Source organism: Colletes latitarsis, chromosome 8 (assembly GCF_051014445.1).
Source record: "Colletes latitarsis isolate SP2378_abdomen chromosome 8, iyColLati1, whole genome shotgun sequence".
Lineage (NCBI taxonomy): Eukaryota > Metazoa > Arthropoda > Insecta > Hymenoptera > Colletidae > Colletes > Colletes latitarsis.
Window position 1 is genome coordinate 22,964,672 of NC_135141.1, and position 19,372 is coordinate 22,984,043.

Below are 19,372 nucleotides of genomic sequence, written 5' to 3' on the forward strand. Positions count from 1 at the left end.
ATTTTGTCCGAGATCGCGTGCGGAAATTCCGCGCGCAACCGATACTAACTACAGGCTGCTCAAACTTTTCTTCGTTAATTCCTCGAGGACACTACCTTACGGAGAATAACAGAAGTTCTTTAACGATAGGGGGAAAGAATATTTTATCATTTTTGCGTACGGCGGTGGAAGAAAATCTTAAGAGCGGCTGTTAAACCGTAAATGCATCGGTTTTATCGATTCTCGTAAACGTCGAATGCGAATCTTTGGAAGACCAACCGCAGAAGTTTTAGAAGCCTTTTCTAGCCTTGGTAGCCTTTCGAGACTGGTATTTCGGTGGATTCCACTATACAGTCCTGAAGAACGTTCTTATCGGTTGCCTCGAACAGTTTCGATACACCTTAGGTTCGTAATACCTGTCGGGTCGCCATGGTCCTAGGCACTGCAGGTAGAAACGCCGGACTGAAATCGCTTCGCGTTGAAACTAAACTAGTTTCAGAAACGTTACGACTGTTCCAGGGAAATAAAACTGATCGAAGGAAGGAAAAATGACACGAACGGTCGACGATAAGGGCCATAACTTGTTCGACTAACGACGGACAGTCGGTTCTTAAATTATTTTTCCACCAGATACATGTGTTCCGTTCTCGGTCGCGGTCAAGCGTGATAAAATAGTGGACTTGTTTACTGTAGCTGCGTACCGACTGTCGCATTATTAGCGAGTGTACGGCTGCGTGACTCTGACAATCAGAGCAGAATGAGATCTAAAATTTGCAATCTCACGAATGAATCCACTCGAGTCCGCCTAATTACAACACCGTAATCGTTAGTCACAGACGCTAGAAACAATCTGTTCGAGACAAAACTTTCAGAACGATACGTTACATGTACCTTATGTGCCGCGTAAAAAATTGAGGACCGTGCATAACGAATAATTAAGCCGAGCGAACTACATTTTAATTCGTTAACTGCTAACTTTTTTTCCGAAATTTTTCTAAAGGCACACCATAACGTCGCAAGGTATGCGACAAATGACAACGTAGAAGAAATCTGGGATTAAATATGCGTGATTCTATTACTCACGATTCGTGAAAATCTATAATTGTCAAAGACAAGCAAAACGACAGATTACCGAGATAGGACTTGGTCGTTCTATTTCCTGCTCACGGTTACCGGCATGCGGGACTTAATAAACAGGTGCGCGCGTAATAAACAGGAATGGAGAACGGAGTACTCTGACCAACGACGTTGAACGGTTCTATGCAAAATACAAAGATGACCGGCTAATTCGGGCGTCACTTTCTCCGTCTCGTTCGTTCATTCGTTTCGTCGATCGCGCATGGAATCGATCGACACCGGTTCTTCGATCTTCGATGTCGAAAGTGAATTTCACGTTTCGCAAGCAGAGTGTCAGTGACCTTTAAACACTGTTCACGCGTCGATCGAACAGTAAAAGGATCGAGAGAGCTGCGTGTACACGCTATCGTTTATAAGTTTAGGGGGCAGGCATCGATCGTATGGTTCCAACCGAGATTGGTCTAATTTACAAATTAACAGAACCTGGACAGTAGAAAGACTCGTAAGCTACGCTTCGATACATACATACAGGGTGTTTGGCCACTCCGGGGAAAAATTTTAATGGGAGATCCTAGAGGCCAAAATTACACGAAAATCAAGAATACTAATTTGTTGATTCAGGCTTCTTTAAAAAGTTATTAACGTTTAAAGTTCCGCCAGTACTGAATTTTTTTCTCGAAAGTGGGTAGGATTTCAGGGGTATGTCTATTGACCAAAAATGATTGTCATTGACCCCCGCAACTGAAAATAATTTTTCTAGGACGATTTGAAACTTTTCAATTTCGTCGAAAAATTTAGGCACCTACCCCCTGTCGATTTTTCTTAAAAATTCGTTTTTCATTTTTAGTAATTTTGTTTGACGCCCTATAGAAAAGTTTTCTAATACTTTTTTGTAGGCACCCATGAGCTCTACTTCAGAAAAAAGTTTCATTGAAATATATTCACAATTGTGGGAATTATGGCTGTTTGAAAATTGGAACATTTTTCTGGGGTTTTTCTAACTTTACGGGGTCAAGGACCAACTTTTCAAATATTTTTATAATTTCTACATATTCTCCACCAAAATACGCGTAGTTTGCTTTTTTAAACATTAAAATCGTCCAATCCGTTCAGAAGTTATGACGTTTTGAAGATTCGCATGAAAATTCGGGCAGACATTTCTAGCCAGAAATTAGATTTTCGGTAAGGAATTTTTTTCTCCAAACTGAGTAGGATTTCGGGGGTATGTCTATTGACCAAAAATGATTGTCATTGACCCCCGCAACTGAACATAATTTTTCTAGAACGATTTGAAACTTTTCAATTTCGTCGAAAAATTTAGGCACCTACCCCCTGTCGATTTTTCTTAAAAATTCGTTTTTCATTTTTAGTAATTTTGTTTGACGCCCTATAGAAAAGTTTTCTAATACTTTTTTGTAGGCACCCATGAGCTCTACTTCAGAAAAAAGTTTCATTGAAATATATTCACAATTGTGGGAATTATGGCTGTTTGAAAATTGGAACATTTTTCTGGGGTTTTTCTAACTTTACGGGGTCAAGGACCAACTTTTCAAATATTTTTATAATTTCTACATATTCTCCACCAAAATACGCGTAGTTTGCTTTTTTAAACATTAAAATCGTCCAATCCGTTCAGAAGTTATGACGTTTTGAAGATTCGCATGAAAATTCGGGCAGACATTTCTGGCCATACATTATATTTTCGATTAGGAATTTTTTTCTCGAAAGTGGGTAGGATTTCGGGGATATGTCTATTCACCAAAAATGCTTGTAATTGATTCCTGTAACCAAATATAATTTTTTTAGTATCATTTGAAATTTTTTAATTTCATCGAAACATTTCAATACCTACGCGAATTTTTTTCTCGAAAGTGGGTAGGATTTCAGGGGTATGTCTATTCACCAAAAATGATTGTAACTGAGCCCCGTAACCAAAAATAATTTTTTCAGAATGATTTGAAATTTTTTAATTTAATTTTTCAATAACTTTTTAATGAAGCCTCAGTGAAGAAATTGATATTCTTGATTTCTGTCTTATTTTGGCCTCTAGAATCTCCCATTGAAATTTTTCCCAAGGGTGACCATACACCCTGTACGTAGATGCGACTATACAGATCTATTTTCTTTACAACTATTTTCCTTTGAAAATACATTTACATCACGCGATGACCGTTGCAATTAAGTAACAGTTTCCGACACGAAACATCGTACCATGACAATTCAATTGTAAAATTTGCGCACGGAAGGATGAGTCATTCGATCAACGAAGATCATTAAAAATGATGCAATTGGAAAGAAGCAATTTCTAGGTTTGTACGATAAGCGACACGATCTATCTGCAATAAAAAATTGGGAAATTGCCATTCGAGTCGCTGAAAGGATCGATCCAGGTGCGTTTAATCTATAGTAACTGGAACTGCACATGCTCGCCGAACGTGCGTGCAGCGCGCGTTGTAAAATGAAATTGTTTGCATTTGTTAACCGCCCACTAGGTGCATCGATACATGCAGCCTAATCGATGTACGTATACGCATATGCAGAGAGGAGCGTGCGCACAGTCCGTAAAATCCCGAATGGGGACTAAGTGCATTTCGTCCGCTGCTAGAAAGTGCTGCTATCGATCACGTTGCGCACTTTCTTTCTTACGACGATTACGTGTAGAGTCGGTCGGCGGAGTTCAAGGAACGCCACTGTGCATACAACAACGCCTTCACTTTTCTTTCTCGAGTTTACGTACGCACGTGCAACACGCGTGCACCTATCGTTATCACTAAAACGTATTCGGAACTTGAGAATGTTCCTCTTCCCAACGATTCAAAGCTGCGGTAAAGATAAAAGACAATGATTCGGAGAATATGCCAAGATTATAATCTCCGTTAAGATACTGGGAAGATGAGAACCTATTGTAGGAATGAGAAATAGATGTAAATACTTGAGGAGTTGAATTTACACTAAAAGTAACAAACGTCGTATGAACGTATGGCTTTAAAACTTTAATCAACGCTACTGAAAAATACCAAATCAATAGCGCTAACGGGATTGAGAGATCAAATTTCATTTGTGCAAAATTGTCACAAAGGTCTCCATGCGTTACGCCTCAACGAGTATGAATTAAAGTAATTATGGAATCCAAGCGCATCGTCGATCGAGTCTATCGGGACAATGCGTCACCTGCTCAACACGGAATGGTTAACAGTTATTTTGTTACTAGCGAGTATTTCGAAGTAAGGCGTGGTGTGTAGTAACTAATTGGAGGAAGTGTTTAAATTTCAGTATCGATTGCGGACGAAACGCGCGATAAAGAGAACGTTTGAAACGTACACGGAGCTCCCGAGTGCGAAAAGCGTCGTCGGAGAATCATCCCCTTCCGGATTGTATATTTTCGGACGCCCGGTATAACGCGTAATGTCGTCGATACGCGAGCGAACCAGAATCTAAACATTGGTTAATTCGAGCGGTAAGCCTGTAATAAAGGTTGTCCGCGTTCGGCAAGAAAAGTCAGCGAGAGAGTACGTAGCGCCTAAAGGAGAAGGAACGTACGAACACAAGAGGAGAATGACGTGCAACGTTTCTATAGAGCGTTTAAATACCGAAGGTAACGCCTCTTACTCCTGTATAGAATGTACAGCACTTGTAGCCAGCGGTGCGGCGTACGTGTTGGTACATTAATCGTCGAATCCCATCACGGAGTTTCGATTTCTACCACGGAATCCACGGCACCACGAATATAGGTTCGAACTTTTCCACGATGTTAGGGGACAGATACGCGACACTGTTCGACACGAAGGAAGATCGAAGAAGCACGTGCGAATATTCCGACATCCGGCAAAATATTGATTTGCACGGTCGTCGAGCGACAGACAGGCGTAACTCGCATGCAAAGCCGATCGTTATCGAGTTTTCTAACTCGCAGATCCTTGGACGGTAAACAATGTCGAAGGATATTTCATGGGTGTCTAAAATATTGTTTACTTACGGTGAGCTGCGTCTTGTCGGGTGCGATCGCCGTGATCTCCACTGGCCTTGGCTCGGGTGGATTCGCTCTGTTAAGAATGGCAGCTGGCATTTTCGCGACCAGGGATAACCTCCTGGTGAGCCGTCTACCTAATTCCGCGCGTCGTCGCACCCTAACACGGGGACCGCTGCCTTTATAACCTGCAAATTCCATTCTCACAGATGCGTTCGTTCTTCCTTATCTTCTCGTGGTCATGGCGGCAAGCAGACGTGTCACGTGTTCACGGGTTACTCGATTATAGCACAACAGTCCATCGACGAATTACCGAAACTCTCGAACGACGATCGGAGGAAAACTGTACCGGCGAGCGGCGAATCTTCCGGTGACTCATTTTCACGCTCGAAGCGGGTTCGTTCGTTCGATCGTAACAGACAAACGCATCCTCGTTTCGTTCGATCGCGTTGCTTTCCGAAAATTTCACGCTCACCGTCGACGCGAAACGTTACGGCCCCGATAGATCGGCCGGGATGCTGCTCGACGCTCCTTTCCGTGAACTAGGTTGTCGATGTATCGTGTTTTTCGAATGCGTTCTAAAACGTAAGTAGTACTGGTTCCCGAGCAACGGTTGCCCTCGGTAGGTTACACGCACGATGTAAACACTCGCTCGAATGCTGGAGGCTCGCTCGCACACACACACGCACCGCGAGCATCCCCCTCTGGCGACCGGTACGTGTACATCCCAGTCTCACAAATGCACCGTTGAACAGAGAAACGCGCGTCCACACACCAAAGGATTCGACGGTGTGCTCGAAAAACGAGATACGTACGAGGTACGGAAAAGAGAGCAGCCGGTTCTTGCTGGCGCTCGGTCTGCCTGGCGCGCTTCGACTGAAATTGAATCGCAGCAACCTCCTACCACGCGGCTCCTCGCACTACCGGCCTTCCTAACAATCCTAACCGCCACGGCGCGCCTTCTCGTCACTCTCGTGTCTTCGGTGATCGCGTTCTAGCTAAATCTACCTAAACAATGCACGTTTAGAAACGGGATCGATACTCGCTTAACGCTCGCTTCGACGACTAAACTACTGATGTAACAGATCGCGACGCGAACGCGATCTCGGTCAATCTGACTGAACATCCAACCAATCAGCGGCCCTCTATTACGCGGCACTCGCTCCATCGACCAATTAAGAGACAATGTTTACCAAACCAACAACAATGGCGACCTCATTTGCCTTTCGGTTTTATTTAATTTTCGTACTATTGTTAGAAATTATACTGGCCAATAATAAATATGTATTCTTCGTCCAAGTAGTTTTATTTTTACCCTAATTACGAAAATGAAAGTTTAATTAACTTATCAAACGTAATACAGAAATGCACAATTGAATTCCGTCTAGTATGGGATACGTCGGTTATAATTGATAAATAATTTGGTTTTAATGAAACACAAAATGTCGAACAATGCGTATAACACAGTTTCTCTTAATTAGCTTACTCGATCGAGACAAGAGCAGTGAAATTTTCGAAAGTCAGCGTTTCTTGGTAATGATCGATTATGCGTAAATCGAGTACAAAACGAACATCGCTTGATTTTTTGTCATCGATGTTTAAAGTATACCAAAATATATTGTATTAACCGAGTTATACATAGATACCAAAAAACAAAACATTATCGATTAATCGTACATAATTATACGCGATACAGAAAGTTATTAGTATCGTGACGTAACATATTGAATAACAACTGAATAGGCCTTGCATGCACGAGCGTAATTTACACGAGAGATCAAAGAAAAACAATCACTTACAATTGGCACGATTAGCATGTATTTACGCTTGTTATGATCACAAGCGTTTCAACGACGCAAAGGCTCTGCTACCATGTGCTTCTGCTCACTGTAAATAAAATTCTTTGGTCTATAAATAATGAAAGCCTATTAGAAAGTTTATTTCTAAGTAAGTCGTGCCAAGTATTCTAATGCCTTATGCAACGTACTCCTACGATTGACGGTTAATTGGATTTTTAAACCCTCGAATGCGTTTATACGAGCCGCATTTACGGAGAAGTTATAATTTCCATGTACACCAGACAACATTAATTCTTGCGCTCTAGAAAAAAATCACCAGTTCCTAAACCGATCAACAACACTTTTCTTAGGAACAGGCGTGTTGGTTGGTGGCAGAGTTGGCGACTTTCTCCTAGAGAACAAGAATTAATGTTCCTCGTTGTACATCGATGTTATAGCTTCGGTCTAAATCCGAACCGTGTAAACGTACACATCGGTACATACGTTACGCGAATCGCAGTAGGCCACAAACATAAACGATTGCTTACAAATAGACCCTAACGTCTAAACGTTTATGAAAACATACTTGTCGTAATTAATTTATTATAATTGAAAACATAATTAGCCGGAATTCTAAGAAATTCGAAAACCAATTAGTAGTGGGAGTCTTATGTACTATGAAGCGAAGCGCATTTGTGTCTATTTTAATTAAAGCATTTTAGCCTTGGCTTTTCACCGATTCTAACCGCCTTTTCGGCAACAAAATTTCCCGACAATAACCGACCATGAAATCCAGTGTGACACTGCAGGACAAGCTTGTTAAGCAGAACGAGATTAGTCGTCAGAGACTGGCACAAGAACTTGTGAAACTCGAGAAGGTGGAAAAGTCGGATCTTAGGATGATAGAGACAGCGAGGCACCGGTTTCGTAAACAGCACAAAAACTTGGAAACTCGACAGCAATCTTCTGGATCGAACGTAAGATCGCAAAACCACGCGAAAAGTAATCGAAAGGCGCGTTTATCTTTTTATAAGTTTCGTTTCGATGATATTTTATGATTCAGCCAGAGATCAGGTTATACTATATTTACAGTATTTGACGCGCAGGCTAGTAACGTGCGTATGTACGAAACGCATAATCCTGGCTTTTGCTATCACTGTACGGGTGCCATAAAAGAAAACGGCTTAACGACGAAGAAACGAGCGCCAAAAGATTCTTACGAGTTTGTACGATCGATAGTCTTTACCAACGACCAAGTCGACCCTCGGAAAGTTCTCTGTCTGCACCTATTAACCGCTCATAGCACCAGGTGGAACGATAACGATGATTCGACTATTCGTCCAATTACGCCTTTATTGGAGAAAGGTAGGTGTAGGCGATTCTCTTAAAATATACTAAATTACTCGATCGAGTAACCCTATCCATCGTTTACAGCTAAGAACAAGCACTATTCCGGTGCATGGAACAATATCCTACCGTGTTATGTGGTGGATAGGGAAGAGGCTTGGAACGGTACGACGCCTGAAAATGTGAAACTACACGAAGATCCACGAAAGCTAAGTTTAGAGGATCAAGCGATCCGTGACTTTGAGGCCAAGTGCAAACAGTACATGGACAACAATGTTGATTTCGACGAGGCTCTATCGACCAATGCCAAACACACCAGAATAGCACTCGGCGGCCTTGAAAAAATGCCGACAATTTCACCGCATGTTTACTCGTTGCTCGGCCCTTCTCACGAACTACGAATCAAACAGGCTTTGGCGGAAGGTGTGGTTAGAAAAAAATTAGTCCATTCTAATATGGAACTGGACGAATCGAACGAGAAAAGTTTATCGTTTTGTTTGGACGACGACGACGACGACGATCTATCGAGCAGAACAACTACCGATGCGTCGAATAGAAATTGGGTCGCGAGATCGACGCACAGTCCATCGAGACGATCAACGATCGGATCGTCGCGCAAATTGGACCGAGGAATCACCACGTTGAAGTCGAAACGAAGTAATCTCAAGGAATATATGGTGTATAAATCGAAAAACGATGATACCCAAAAAGGCCTTATGACCGTAAAGTCCAGTTTCAGAGTCATAAAAGGAGCACCTTCGAAAACCTCGAGTACCAAGTCCCCGTTTCGTAGTATATTCGATGGTCACCTATCGACGAATTCTCTTCTGTCTGCTACGTTAAGTCCTGAAACAATCAGGAAGTATAGAAAATGTATTTATTTGAATACACCTGCCAGGTGTATCGAATTCCGAAACAAAGATCATAGAATTGTACCGATCCTTGTCAATTATCAAATTCAAGCATTGGTGCAAACCGTACTCGAGGTTCTCGAGCGTGTGAATCCTGAAAAGTGGAGAAAGATTATCGAAACCGCAAAAAACACGGAAGAAATAAAGAAAATGCTACTGTGTCCTGAGATACAAAATTTTGCACAGTCTCTGTTGGGCCAGTCAATGATGTCGTCTCCAGAAAGCTTTGTGGTTTCGGTAGCGACAGTGGCAAACGAGATAGATTTTCAATTCGATAGAATTTTAGAGAAGGAAATCGTAGCTCTGACTCTAGAAATACCATCGGCACCATCTTTGTACGCTTTAGTCTCCGAGATACGAAATAATATATTTTTGGAGACGAAGAAAACAACCCAACCGAAGGATAATACTAAGAAAATTTCTTTATCTCCGAATAAACAAAAAGATGAAAAAGAAAACAATGAAAAAATGTATTCGAATTACGATAACAAAATGCCACGGACAAATAGAAATAGGAAAGATCATAATATACAGGATAACAGAATTAAAAAACAAGATTCTCTGAAAGGAAATAAGAAAAATAAACTGCCAAAAGAAAACTCGGGTGAGAAAAATGTTAACAACACGAACTTTGTTATAAATTGAAACTTTGTTTAATAATCTGATACATAAAGGTATCAACCATCTCACGAAAAAGCCTTCCGAAGACGATATCACGGAAAAATATTTCGAACGCTGCCCAAAGAAAAGTTTGAAGACGAAGCCTGGCGAGCAGCGGATATCTTCAGGAAACATTCTTGCTACACGCACTTCGAATGCCAAAGTGAGTATTGTGCAAAAAGGAAAAGGTAATGTGTTGGTAGAATGTGTTTTAAGCTCTGTGAAATATTCAGAGAGAAAAGATCTGATAAACGAATATTTTTCCTATTCCGTATGGTTATAGACTTGGAAAGGTGCCCAGGATCTTGGCCATTTAGACGCAGATCATGTAATATTGCGAAGAATGACCAACACTCAGAGAATTTTAGTAGGACAGATGTGTGCCTCCCTTAAGGGCAAGAGAATTAATAATCAAGGTTTTATTGTGTTTAATAAACGTGTTCGGTGTTTCTATAACTTGTGATATTCAGAAATATTTCTCGATTTTTGTACAGGATTAATTAACGAAACCGTACCACTCGCGGCATTAATTACTCCGGCCCTTTCTCGCGATAGCATTAAACTTTTAACACGAGGAACGATGTATGCAAAACCTGACACCGTGAAAAAGCAACAAGAAGGAACGGAAGATAATGTTGCGGTACCGGATAAATTAACTGGTCCTCTACTCGCCAAGGTCAAGTTGAAGCATATACAATTTCCTTCATTTTCAGCTGTAAATAATTTAAAGCATAAAAATAATGACTTATTGCCTATATTTTTCAGATACGTCAAGATATCGCAGAGAACGAGACGAAACAACGTTTGAAATATTTCCTAAAATGTAAAACGAATAATTTAAATAAAGCATGACTATAACGATAATCTTGCGTTACGCGAATAGGTTTTAATTTTGCACTTTAACAACAAATGCATAAATATGCTAATATAATAAAGAAATATTAACAAAGAAATATTATTATGTAAGATACCGATATTGTGAAGAACCAGTGATTTCACAACGTATTCTAGGCTTGAGAATCAATACAGTTATTATACGTGGAAAATGAACACAACTTTAACACAAAATTGTAAAAAAAGAGGTTACACGAACTGAATTACCGTCCTTGAGAAGTATTAATGGATTCATAGTGCCCTCTGCATGTGAAACTGGTGACTCTGGGAAGTTGAAAATGTGCATCTATGTTGTACAACTTCCATGACCTAAAAAAATATTTAGAATATGTTAGAATCACTTTTGAATAATTGAAAGGGGAAGCAGGTGAAGAACATTGTTTTATATACTGAAATGAATGCGAAATAAGCCTGTAGTCTGTGACGATGCAGATACTGCCATCTTTGAGAAAAAATAAGCCCTACTACCTTTATCACTAGCCTTGCTGAACAACGTGGCAACACTGCCTGCAACATCGGGAGTCGTAGTAATAAAATGCGATACGCCGGATACGCGGTAGATACGAATTCATATCACTGATCGCGAGTGTTAATTTATGTTTAAAAGCATTATGTTTTCAATAACATTTTCCTTACTTTCGATATAAAACGTTTTCATAGTTTTTCTCGAGTATTCGTTAGTCAAACGTGTCGTGCAGGGTATACAAGTGTGCACAGTTAATTCGTTTTGAGAGAGATTATTACTACGTAATACAAAAATGGCTACACCTACGAGGACAGGTTTAAAAAAAGTGAAACCAATTCTCTCGCTCGGTGCTGAAGACGCACGTAGAAGAGTGATAACATTGTACAAATCTTGGTATCGACAAATTCCTGAAATTGGTACGTATTCATAAGACGTAGATTTTTTCTTTGAACGTTAATCTGATGTGGTGTTATCTAACCTAACTGCAATAAAAATAGTTTATCCTGGATTGCAAATCTATTCTTTTCTTTTAATTTGCAGTCTAGTTTACCTAAATTTCGTGAGATGTATTGTAATGTTCTCATGACGCTTTTCAATTGTATTTACATGTAATTGCTTTGTTTTGTAGCTTTCAGTTATGATATCCCAAAAACTCAGGAAGATTGTAAGAAAAAGTTAAGAGAAGAATTTCGACGACACAATGATGTAAAGGACGTAAGAGTCATAGACATACTTGTTATTAAGGTAAGAATGATGCGAATAATACATTCTATGACGCACAGTAAGTGTGAATTTCAAAGTAAAAGTGAACTGCTATCGATTGGTATTTATTTCGTTAGTTTATACTTATATAATCTTATTTGCCCTTAATACTAAGTCTTCAACTCTGACATATGTTTTCGTTTATATATTGAGTGTCTCATGGTTTTTCTACCAAACTGTGAGAACTTAACCTAAACACAAATATTATATGGATAAAATAAGTAATACATTTTTTGGCATATCACATGAAAGGTCGATTGTGCTTATCTTGTCTCTGTAGTTCTACGGTTTTCATCGTCTGAAAAAATTGCAAACTATATTCTATGATATGTTATTGTTAGTGTCTTGTTTCAAAACGATGTCTTGAGTGGATGCAGCTGCCATCTATACACACTTGAATTTATTACTCTATGAAATCCCTTAGTATTTTGCCGAATTTTCAAAATAAAACGAAGTGTTTATTTACAAATGTTATATAACATTTTTTTTTTACCTCTGGATTATGGTCTTTCCGTTTGGCCGAAAAATCACGGGATATCGTTATTCTTTCTTGTATAGAAAGGGTCTTGTTAATAAATATATAAATAAATATAGTTTAATAGACGTATGAATTGCGTTAGGGTCAAATGGAGCTTCAAGAAGTTACCACTTTATGGAAACCAAAATCGGCTCTTATGAACTACTGGAAAGAAACATGTCAACCAAAGCCAACCGACTTCATGTCAAAATTCCTTTCAGGTCAAGATACGACCGCGTAATTCTAGTCCGTGTAAAAATAAATGCACGTAAATACTTCTTGTAGAGATATATTTGTATAGCAACTTACCTATAACCTATAAATTATATGAAGAGTTTTGTGTGTGTGTGTGTATACATATATATGCTTTACACATGATGTCTGTAAAATAAAATTGAAAAGGGGAACAAAATGTAGCTGTTTATTAAAAACATCGAGTTATACATTATTTGAAAAGATGAATCTTTACTTGACTCTTACAGAAGATAGAATATTTCTTTTAATTTACACTTTATCTTTACATCGATATATTATTATTCGCTTATATACATTTGACAAGATGATATATTACTAAGCACCTTAGGTACAATCTAGTTCACTTTTCACAGCCATACGGATAATTTGCTTTCCTTCAGTGAACAAGTATAGAATTATACATACATACATACATATATGTATAATTATGTATAACCGAGTGTATTCGAACTTCCGTGAACTTAAACACCACAGCAATTGCGTGTTTTTTCGTTCTTCTCCTGCATCGCGAAAAGGGAATCGTCGTTTGTGCTAAACTCGAGATAGACATCTGCGTGATCTCTACGTTTGTGTACTTTGGTTAGAATCATTTTTATAAAACAGTTCATCGTATTCTCGTCGTTATGCGCTCGGATTAAAAAAATGTTAACAAATAAATTCTGCGCTACGTAAAAAGGCACGTACGCCGGCGAAACAATGCGTGTTTTTAGTACAAGTTATAAAATATCTAGGTATTAAAAATATACACGATCGGTAACTTTCATACCCATACATTCCACGTATCTATGCTAAAAAAAAAAGTGACAAAAAATGGCAACAATACATCATGCTTATGACTCATAAATGTTGTAATGTTCTGAGTGCAGTCATACACGTTTCATAGCACAAGGTTCCATATTTGTGTACTTTACCTGTCTCCACGGATAGAGAATAAGTTCCGGTATCATCAAACTATACTTTCACGCTCTGACTGTATATCATACCCTGCTATCACGCCCCGCCTCAAAGAAACGTCGCTATTCCGTAACCCGTTCCCACTGAACAAATTTACTAACCAACTTCTGATCGAATTTCTCGCGGAAGACTTCTTGTCCGGCACGCTGTCCGTGCTAGGCACGGATGCCACCTGATCGAGAGAACGCCAACGTTTAGCAGGCACCACCTCTCCCATGCAACCACTCTCGTCTCCTAACAACGGTGTCTCAGCTTCGTTCGGCGATCCGTCAGTATGAGGCACTATTATCACGTTACCGTTAGGATAGTTGTTGTTCAACACTTTCCCGGAAATGTTCGTTTTCGAGTTTGTCCGCGTGCACTTGTCACAATTTTCTAACGATCGAAAACTCTTCTTCGGCTCCTTCCACGAGAAGTTCGGCGACTCGAATCTCTTATTGTACAGTTCCAAGGGAAACGGGTCCAACGAGCGGGATTCCCGTATTATATTTTGAAACGGGTAGTCGCTCGTGGACGACGACGAGGCAATCGTCGATAGAACTCTAGCGTTTTTTCGGAATTTCGGCCTGGTGTCGATGAAAAAATCGTCGAGGGCCATCTTGATGTGGGCTGCCCGAGTTTCGACGTCGTCCGGCAGCCCGACATTCTCCAACGTCGTTTTGGATACACTGTCGGTCAAATAAAGAGGAGATCGTTCTAATTTCCGAGAGTTGAGAAGTCTTGGTATCGGACTAGATCCTCCGCATTGGGACGTGGAATCGTCCGGTGTTGGTCGCGGAACGCTCGACTGTCTACGACTACCTGCTCCCAGACCGGCTAATAACGAAGCCTGGCGGGAATCTGAGTTCAATTTTGGACTCCTCCTCGGTCTACAGAACAGCGGTGGGAGATCACCAACGTCCACCTACGCGGATACAATGACTACGTTAGTAGGAAATTCGGTTAATGTGATCTGTAAATTTGATTCGCTTGCCTCTCGTTTTTGAATAGCTTTTTCAGTGGCCCCGGTAAGCCAATAAGTATTCACTTCTCCCTTTCCTTTCATGTGAACTAAACCGCGTTCCTCGATTATGTAACCACCGATCTTGTCCAATGCATCCTTGCACTGTCCACTTATGTGAATACGTAATGGTTCACCGTTCGATTCCATACGGGAAGCAGTGTTCACGGTGTCTCCGAACAGACAATATCTAGGCATCGTTAGACCAACAACACCCGCTACCACAGGTCCTGGAACATTTATTATTCGTAGACTTATGCGAATACGCGTCGAGTTTATTTGGTTATCGGGCTAGGTTACCTGTGTGGATTCCGATACGTAATTTAAGCGTGTCTTGAGGCCTGTGAGCTATGGTATGGTGTTTTACGGCATTGAGTAAGTCCAGAGACATCGACGCGATTTCCCCGGCGTGTTTGTTTCCATTTTTTATCGGCAAACCGGAGACCTGAAAGACACGTATCGTTGTCGAGTCGCGCAAAGCAACGATTGCTGTATAAATTAACCCCCCTTCCTTACTTCGATAAAAAATTTACTCACCACCATGTAGGCATCGCCAATTGTTTCTACTTTATACACATCGTAACCTTTGATGATGCGGTCGAACAAAGTGTATAAATCGTTCAAAAAGTTTACGACCTAAAAAGCAATCACGAAGGTAAGTTCAACGTACGGAGTGATTTACTTTGGCTCTACGACAATTAATTGGCGTAAAAACGCACCTGAAACGGTGTGCTTTCCGCTGACATTGCGGTGAAGCCAACGATGTCGCTAAAATATATAGTGACCAAGTCGAAGGCCTCCGGTTCCACGCCGATACCATTCGTTAAGCAGTTGGCAACGGGTCTGTAAGAAATGCGTGTATTTATGCATTCAATTTAGTCTTTCACAACGAATTAATGCTTTAGGGTGGTCTGTGTATACTAGAATTTTACAGGTTCGGTCAAGCATGAGTAACAATTAATTAAAATTAATTTGAAGGATTTAAGGATGCCACTCACTCTGGCAGCATTCTATGAAGCAAATCCTCGGTTTTCTGTTTTTCCTCGAAAAGAAGGCGTGTACGTTCACTGACTAGATCTTCGAGGTTGTTCGCGTACTTCTCCATCATGTCCATCATTTGGTCCATTATATTGCGATGCCGTCCCGCTTTCATTTTCTTCAACCGGGTCCTGATCATTTTAAAGTCGGGCCTAAGCTCTGGACTCTCCGCCCAGCAGTCGGTAATCGTACTAACTATATACTCGGCACAGTCCGCTTCCGACTCGGACAGTATCTCTACGTTAGGTCTAAACGGCAGTTCACCATCTTCTGGGAACCTTTTCACTCGGTCTATGATTTCTGTCAATTTGTTAACGGTCATATATAGATCTCTGCAACGCCGATTAACGCTAACAGTCATCACCGGTTATCGCAAACGAATATACATATATTTACCTTTGGGTTCTAGATTCACGCCACCGTACGGCCCCTTGCGTCCAATTATTTCGAATAGTATAATAGCGAACGAGTAAATATCTCCCTCCTGAGTGCCTCTGATCGGAGCATTTGGATTCCTTAATAGCTCGGGTGCCTTCCAGAATAAGTCTGAAAGGAAGCGAATTTGCCAAGTCGCGGCTCTTGAATATTGGAAAAACAAATACACGATAGACCCCTGTATTACGTAACACTCGAACAACATGGTTGACAAATACATAATATTTCGTCCAGTAACCAGTCTCTTCCTCGTTTTCGTGAAACAATATGGAACGTGTATCACGCGTTTACGGAGGTCTATTGTAGGGTGATTATTGCATTATTGCTCATCGTACTTCGATAATACTGATGTTCACCGATGCTGTCGGACTCGGCGCAATGCCGCATATCGTGTAGCCCGAAATCAGAGACTTGGAGTACCCATCGCGAGGTCACCACGCAATTGGAAGACTTCAGATTACCGTGACAGACTAGCACAGACGACTCATGAATGTACAGCATACCCTGCGTCCGAGCAAAATCATTTAATTAAATAGTTTCAGGGTACCGAACACTATCCTGCCTGCCTCACTCCAGAACACTCACTTTAATGAGATCGTGAACTAACGATGCGATGAACATATCGTCTAACTTTATATCTTCGTTCTCGATGATGTCCTGAAACACGCACGATGACTATGAAATACAAACTCAGGCCAGATTACTGGTTCGTCTATGCATTAAAGATGACGTACGTAAAGACTTCCTTTGGCGCAATAGTCCGTAATTAACAATATTCTCATCGGCTCCACGCATGCACCGATGAACGAGTTCAGATTCCCGTGTCTGATTTCGCGAAGTATACGCATCTCTTTCATCACGTCCCGCGAGATGTCCTTCTTCTTTGAAAACTTCAGCTCCTTTATTCGCACCACTACCCCGTGGTAATGCCCGGTTTGCGCGAACACCTGGCCACCGCATCTTGACTCGTAGGACATTGCACTAACTAAGCTTAACTTCAACAGAAGAGAAATTGATTTTTTCGAAATTCTATATAGGTATGATATGTCATTTCGGTAAACAAATGATTTCGAATCCCAATAAACCGGAGAACAGTGACGCTGATTCCTTACCTTACTAGGGGAGGACATCATGTTGTCAAGATGAGGATAGCCGTGTATTTCGCTCGGATCGATCTTCCACAGCAGCCCCTCTATTTCCTGTTCTATCTTCCACCTTCGATATATGCTCATAGTGATCACCGCGGCGCAGAATAATAGAACTGCCAGCACGCCGGCCGCCACGATGCTACGCAAATGCGTGTCGTCTTTGGGACAGTGTTCGTTGAGAAAACCGCATCCTGGTTCTGCTTCCGGTTTGTTTTTACCTGGCCAGTCCATGGCCTCCGACGGTCTGTACACCTATGCACGATCGATCGATTCTTTGATACAACTCGCACGATCGACGCTGCTTTACGCTCGCAGTGCAGATATAGTCGAATATATATGCAGCGAATCGACGCGAGAGTAAATGATCTGCACGAATGCTGTAAACAACTCACTCACTAGAGTTTCACCCTGCTGAAATTGGCCCACGGGCTTCATTTGATAGTCGCAGGAGAAGTTGTTCAGTCGAAAGGGGTCCTTCTTCAGGGCCAGCACCGAGAAGTTCCCCTCCGAATCGCCATTCTTGTCGAACTTTATCGTCGCGCCGCTGACACCTGTTTCAAAACGCGACACGCATCAAAAGTTATTTTTTTGTTTTTGTTTTTTCTTTCTTTAATAAAAGAAGAGGTTCGATTTTCCTTCTTCGGACCGAACTTTTGGAAATTCTGAATCATCTCTCGTTAGACGCAAGTCCGATTGATTATCAATACATCGTGATCGATCTTACTTCTTCTAATCGAATGCACTCTTATCTAAAGGATGCATCATCGAGTAAGAATCATTTGACGCGTGTTCGAAAGATTCAGATTGCTCTTGGTGCGGATTATACGTACTTACTTTGATACGTATGATTCCTGATAATAGTCTCGATGATCTGAGTGCCGTTGCTAGCGATCTCCTGCAGCGTGTGTTCCGGTTGATCCCGCAAAAGCTGGTCCAGGGCTTTCGCGTACAGTTTCACGGAATCGTAAAGATACGCGGCGTGAATCGAAACGTACTGAAACAACAACGAACCAATCGATAAAAAAACCGGGTCAAAATTGAAATTCGTGCAAGGCGAAGCCTCGCAACGGAGACTAACCTTCTCGTACTTCCTCAATAATTCGGGAACGGGGAAGTTGAAGGGTTCCTTGCTGCTGTACTCGCGAACCTTTTTCGTAAACTCCTCGTATTTCTGGGTCGGTGGCGTCGATACTACCACCATCAGGGAGCGTGCTCTTTTCAAAAAGTCCTTTGGATCCATGCAATTCCGTAAATTGTCGAAGTGTTCTGGTTCTGAAAGTCGATCGAGCGAAACCACCGTCAGGAATCTTTCAACAACAAGATAAAATACCCAATACTTGGACGTAATCATTATTATTTCTAATATTCGTTAAAGAATAATTTTATTCGGTTCCTTGATATTTATTGTATTTTAGAGCTTGTTGTATGTTCGAAAAAGTGCACACTTTAAAGTCCAAGTATTGGGTACCGCGATCGAAGGAACGGAATCGTGATCTTCGAAATAACGAGGTAAAGGAAGCGTCCATCGAGATCGACTCACGTGTCGGAAACCGGGTCACGAGCGGACCGTGCTTGACCCGTGACGTTTAGCTAATCGGGAATTAGATACGGAAATGACGAAGTAACGAGGAACGTTCTTCGTCGAAGGAAGCGCGTAGAAGACACGCGGCATCGTAACTCTGGACCGGGTCAATCGAATTTCACGAATCGTTTTCACGATCGGTAATATTTTTCGGCTACTCACTCCATAAGTACTTTTGCGCCTCGCGCTGCGAGTACGTCATCATGTCCACGTGTATCACCATGTATTCCCCGTTGTCCAGCAGCCGTTGATTCTGCATCGAGTTCATCATGTCGATCAGAGACATCGCCGTTCCCAGGAATATGTAAACTGCGAACAGATTTACGGCTTCCGTTAGACACGACGCACCGCGGGAGTCCAGTTGGAATTGAATACGCGGAACGTTAGACCGCGAGCCGACTGATTTCCACAACGGAACTGACTTTCACGCTTGTTTCTACTACTTAGGAAACGGCTGCTCTATTTCCTACAATTATCAATGAGATCATCGAACGGAAGTTGTAGGCTCCATTATCTCACGAAGGAAACTTACGAAAATAGTCGACGAAACTATCGGATACTAACGTCTGACGCGTTTGGCTCGATTTCGTTTATCTTTCATG

At 41.3% G+C, this 19,372-nt stretch overlaps 4 protein-coding genes across 8 annotated transcripts in view; 2 read left to right on the forward strand and 2 right to left on the reverse strand.

Moving 5' to 3' along the window:
• Positions 1–6,910, reverse strand: part of LOC143344778 (uncharacterized) — a 125,927-nt gene extending 119,017 nt beyond the window's left edge. For 3 of the 4 annotated variants that reach the window (XR_013080141.1, XM_076771177.1, XM_076771176.1), the window contains exon 1: positions 5,033–6,078. Coding sequence is in view for 3 of the 4 variants with exons in the window: in XM_076771177.1 (XP_076627292.1) it covers positions 5,033–5,224 (192 nt within the window). In the remaining variant the exon portion in view is untranslated. Of the gene's footprint in view, positions 1–5,032; positions 6,079–6,822 lie in introns of those variants that run through there. The other variant, XM_076771178.1, reaches the window with a different exon arrangement.
• Positions 6,911–7,922: 1,012 nt separating this feature from the next.
• LOC143344578 (uncharacterized) lies at positions 7,923–10,571 on the forward strand. Its single transcript, XM_076770751.1, has 6 exons — positions 7,923–8,166; positions 8,236–9,646; positions 9,810–9,882; positions 10,003–10,135; positions 10,214–10,395; positions 10,485–10,571. The coding sequence occupies exons 1-6, from the start codon at positions 7,923–7,925 to the stop codon at positions 10,569–10,571; spliced, it is 2,130 nt and encodes a 709-aa protein (XP_076626866.1).
• Positions 10,572–11,164: 593 nt separating this feature from the next.
• On the forward strand, positions 11,165–12,642 carry Nd-b14 (NADH dehydrogenase (ubiquinone) B14 subunit). Its single transcript, XM_076770328.1, has 3 exons — positions 11,165–11,495; positions 11,708–11,823; positions 12,462–12,642. Exons 1-3 carry the CDS (start codon positions 11,372–11,374, stop codon positions 12,597–12,599), a joined length of 378 nt encoding a protein of 125 aa, XP_076626443.1. The 5' UTR covers positions 11,165–11,371; the 3' UTR covers positions 12,600–12,642.
• Positions 12,643–12,763: 121 nt separating this feature from the next.
• LOC143344344 (receptor-type guanylate cyclase Gyc76C) overlaps positions 12,764–19,372 on the reverse strand; it is a 51,175-nt gene continuing 44,566 nt past the window's right edge. For both annotated transcript variants that reach the window (XM_076770326.1, XM_076770327.1), the window contains 15 exons: positions 18,933–19,079; positions 18,267–18,460; positions 18,023–18,182; positions 17,585–17,739; positions 17,153–17,440; positions 16,775–17,035; positions 16,626–16,697; positions 16,376–16,544; positions 16,002–16,151; positions 15,566–15,905; positions 15,287–15,410; positions 15,105–15,203; positions 14,868–15,012; positions 14,541–14,797; positions 12,764–14,471 (listed from right to left, as the gene is read on the reverse strand). In XM_076770326.1, the coding sequence (XP_076626441.1) occupies positions 13,560–14,471; positions 14,541–14,797; positions 14,868–15,012; positions 15,105–15,203; positions 15,287–15,410; positions 15,566–15,905; positions 16,002–16,151; positions 16,376–16,544; positions 16,626–16,697; positions 16,775–17,035; positions 17,153–17,440; positions 17,585–17,739; positions 18,023–18,182; positions 18,267–18,460; positions 18,933–19,079 (3,473 nt within the window). In that variant the 3' untranslated portion in view covers positions 12,764–13,559. The remainder of the gene's footprint in view (positions 14,472–14,540; positions 14,798–14,867; positions 15,013–15,104; positions 15,204–15,286; positions 15,411–15,565; positions 15,906–16,001; positions 16,152–16,375; positions 16,545–16,625; positions 16,698–16,774; positions 17,036–17,152; positions 17,441–17,584; positions 17,740–18,022; positions 18,183–18,266; positions 18,461–18,932; positions 19,080–19,372) is intronic.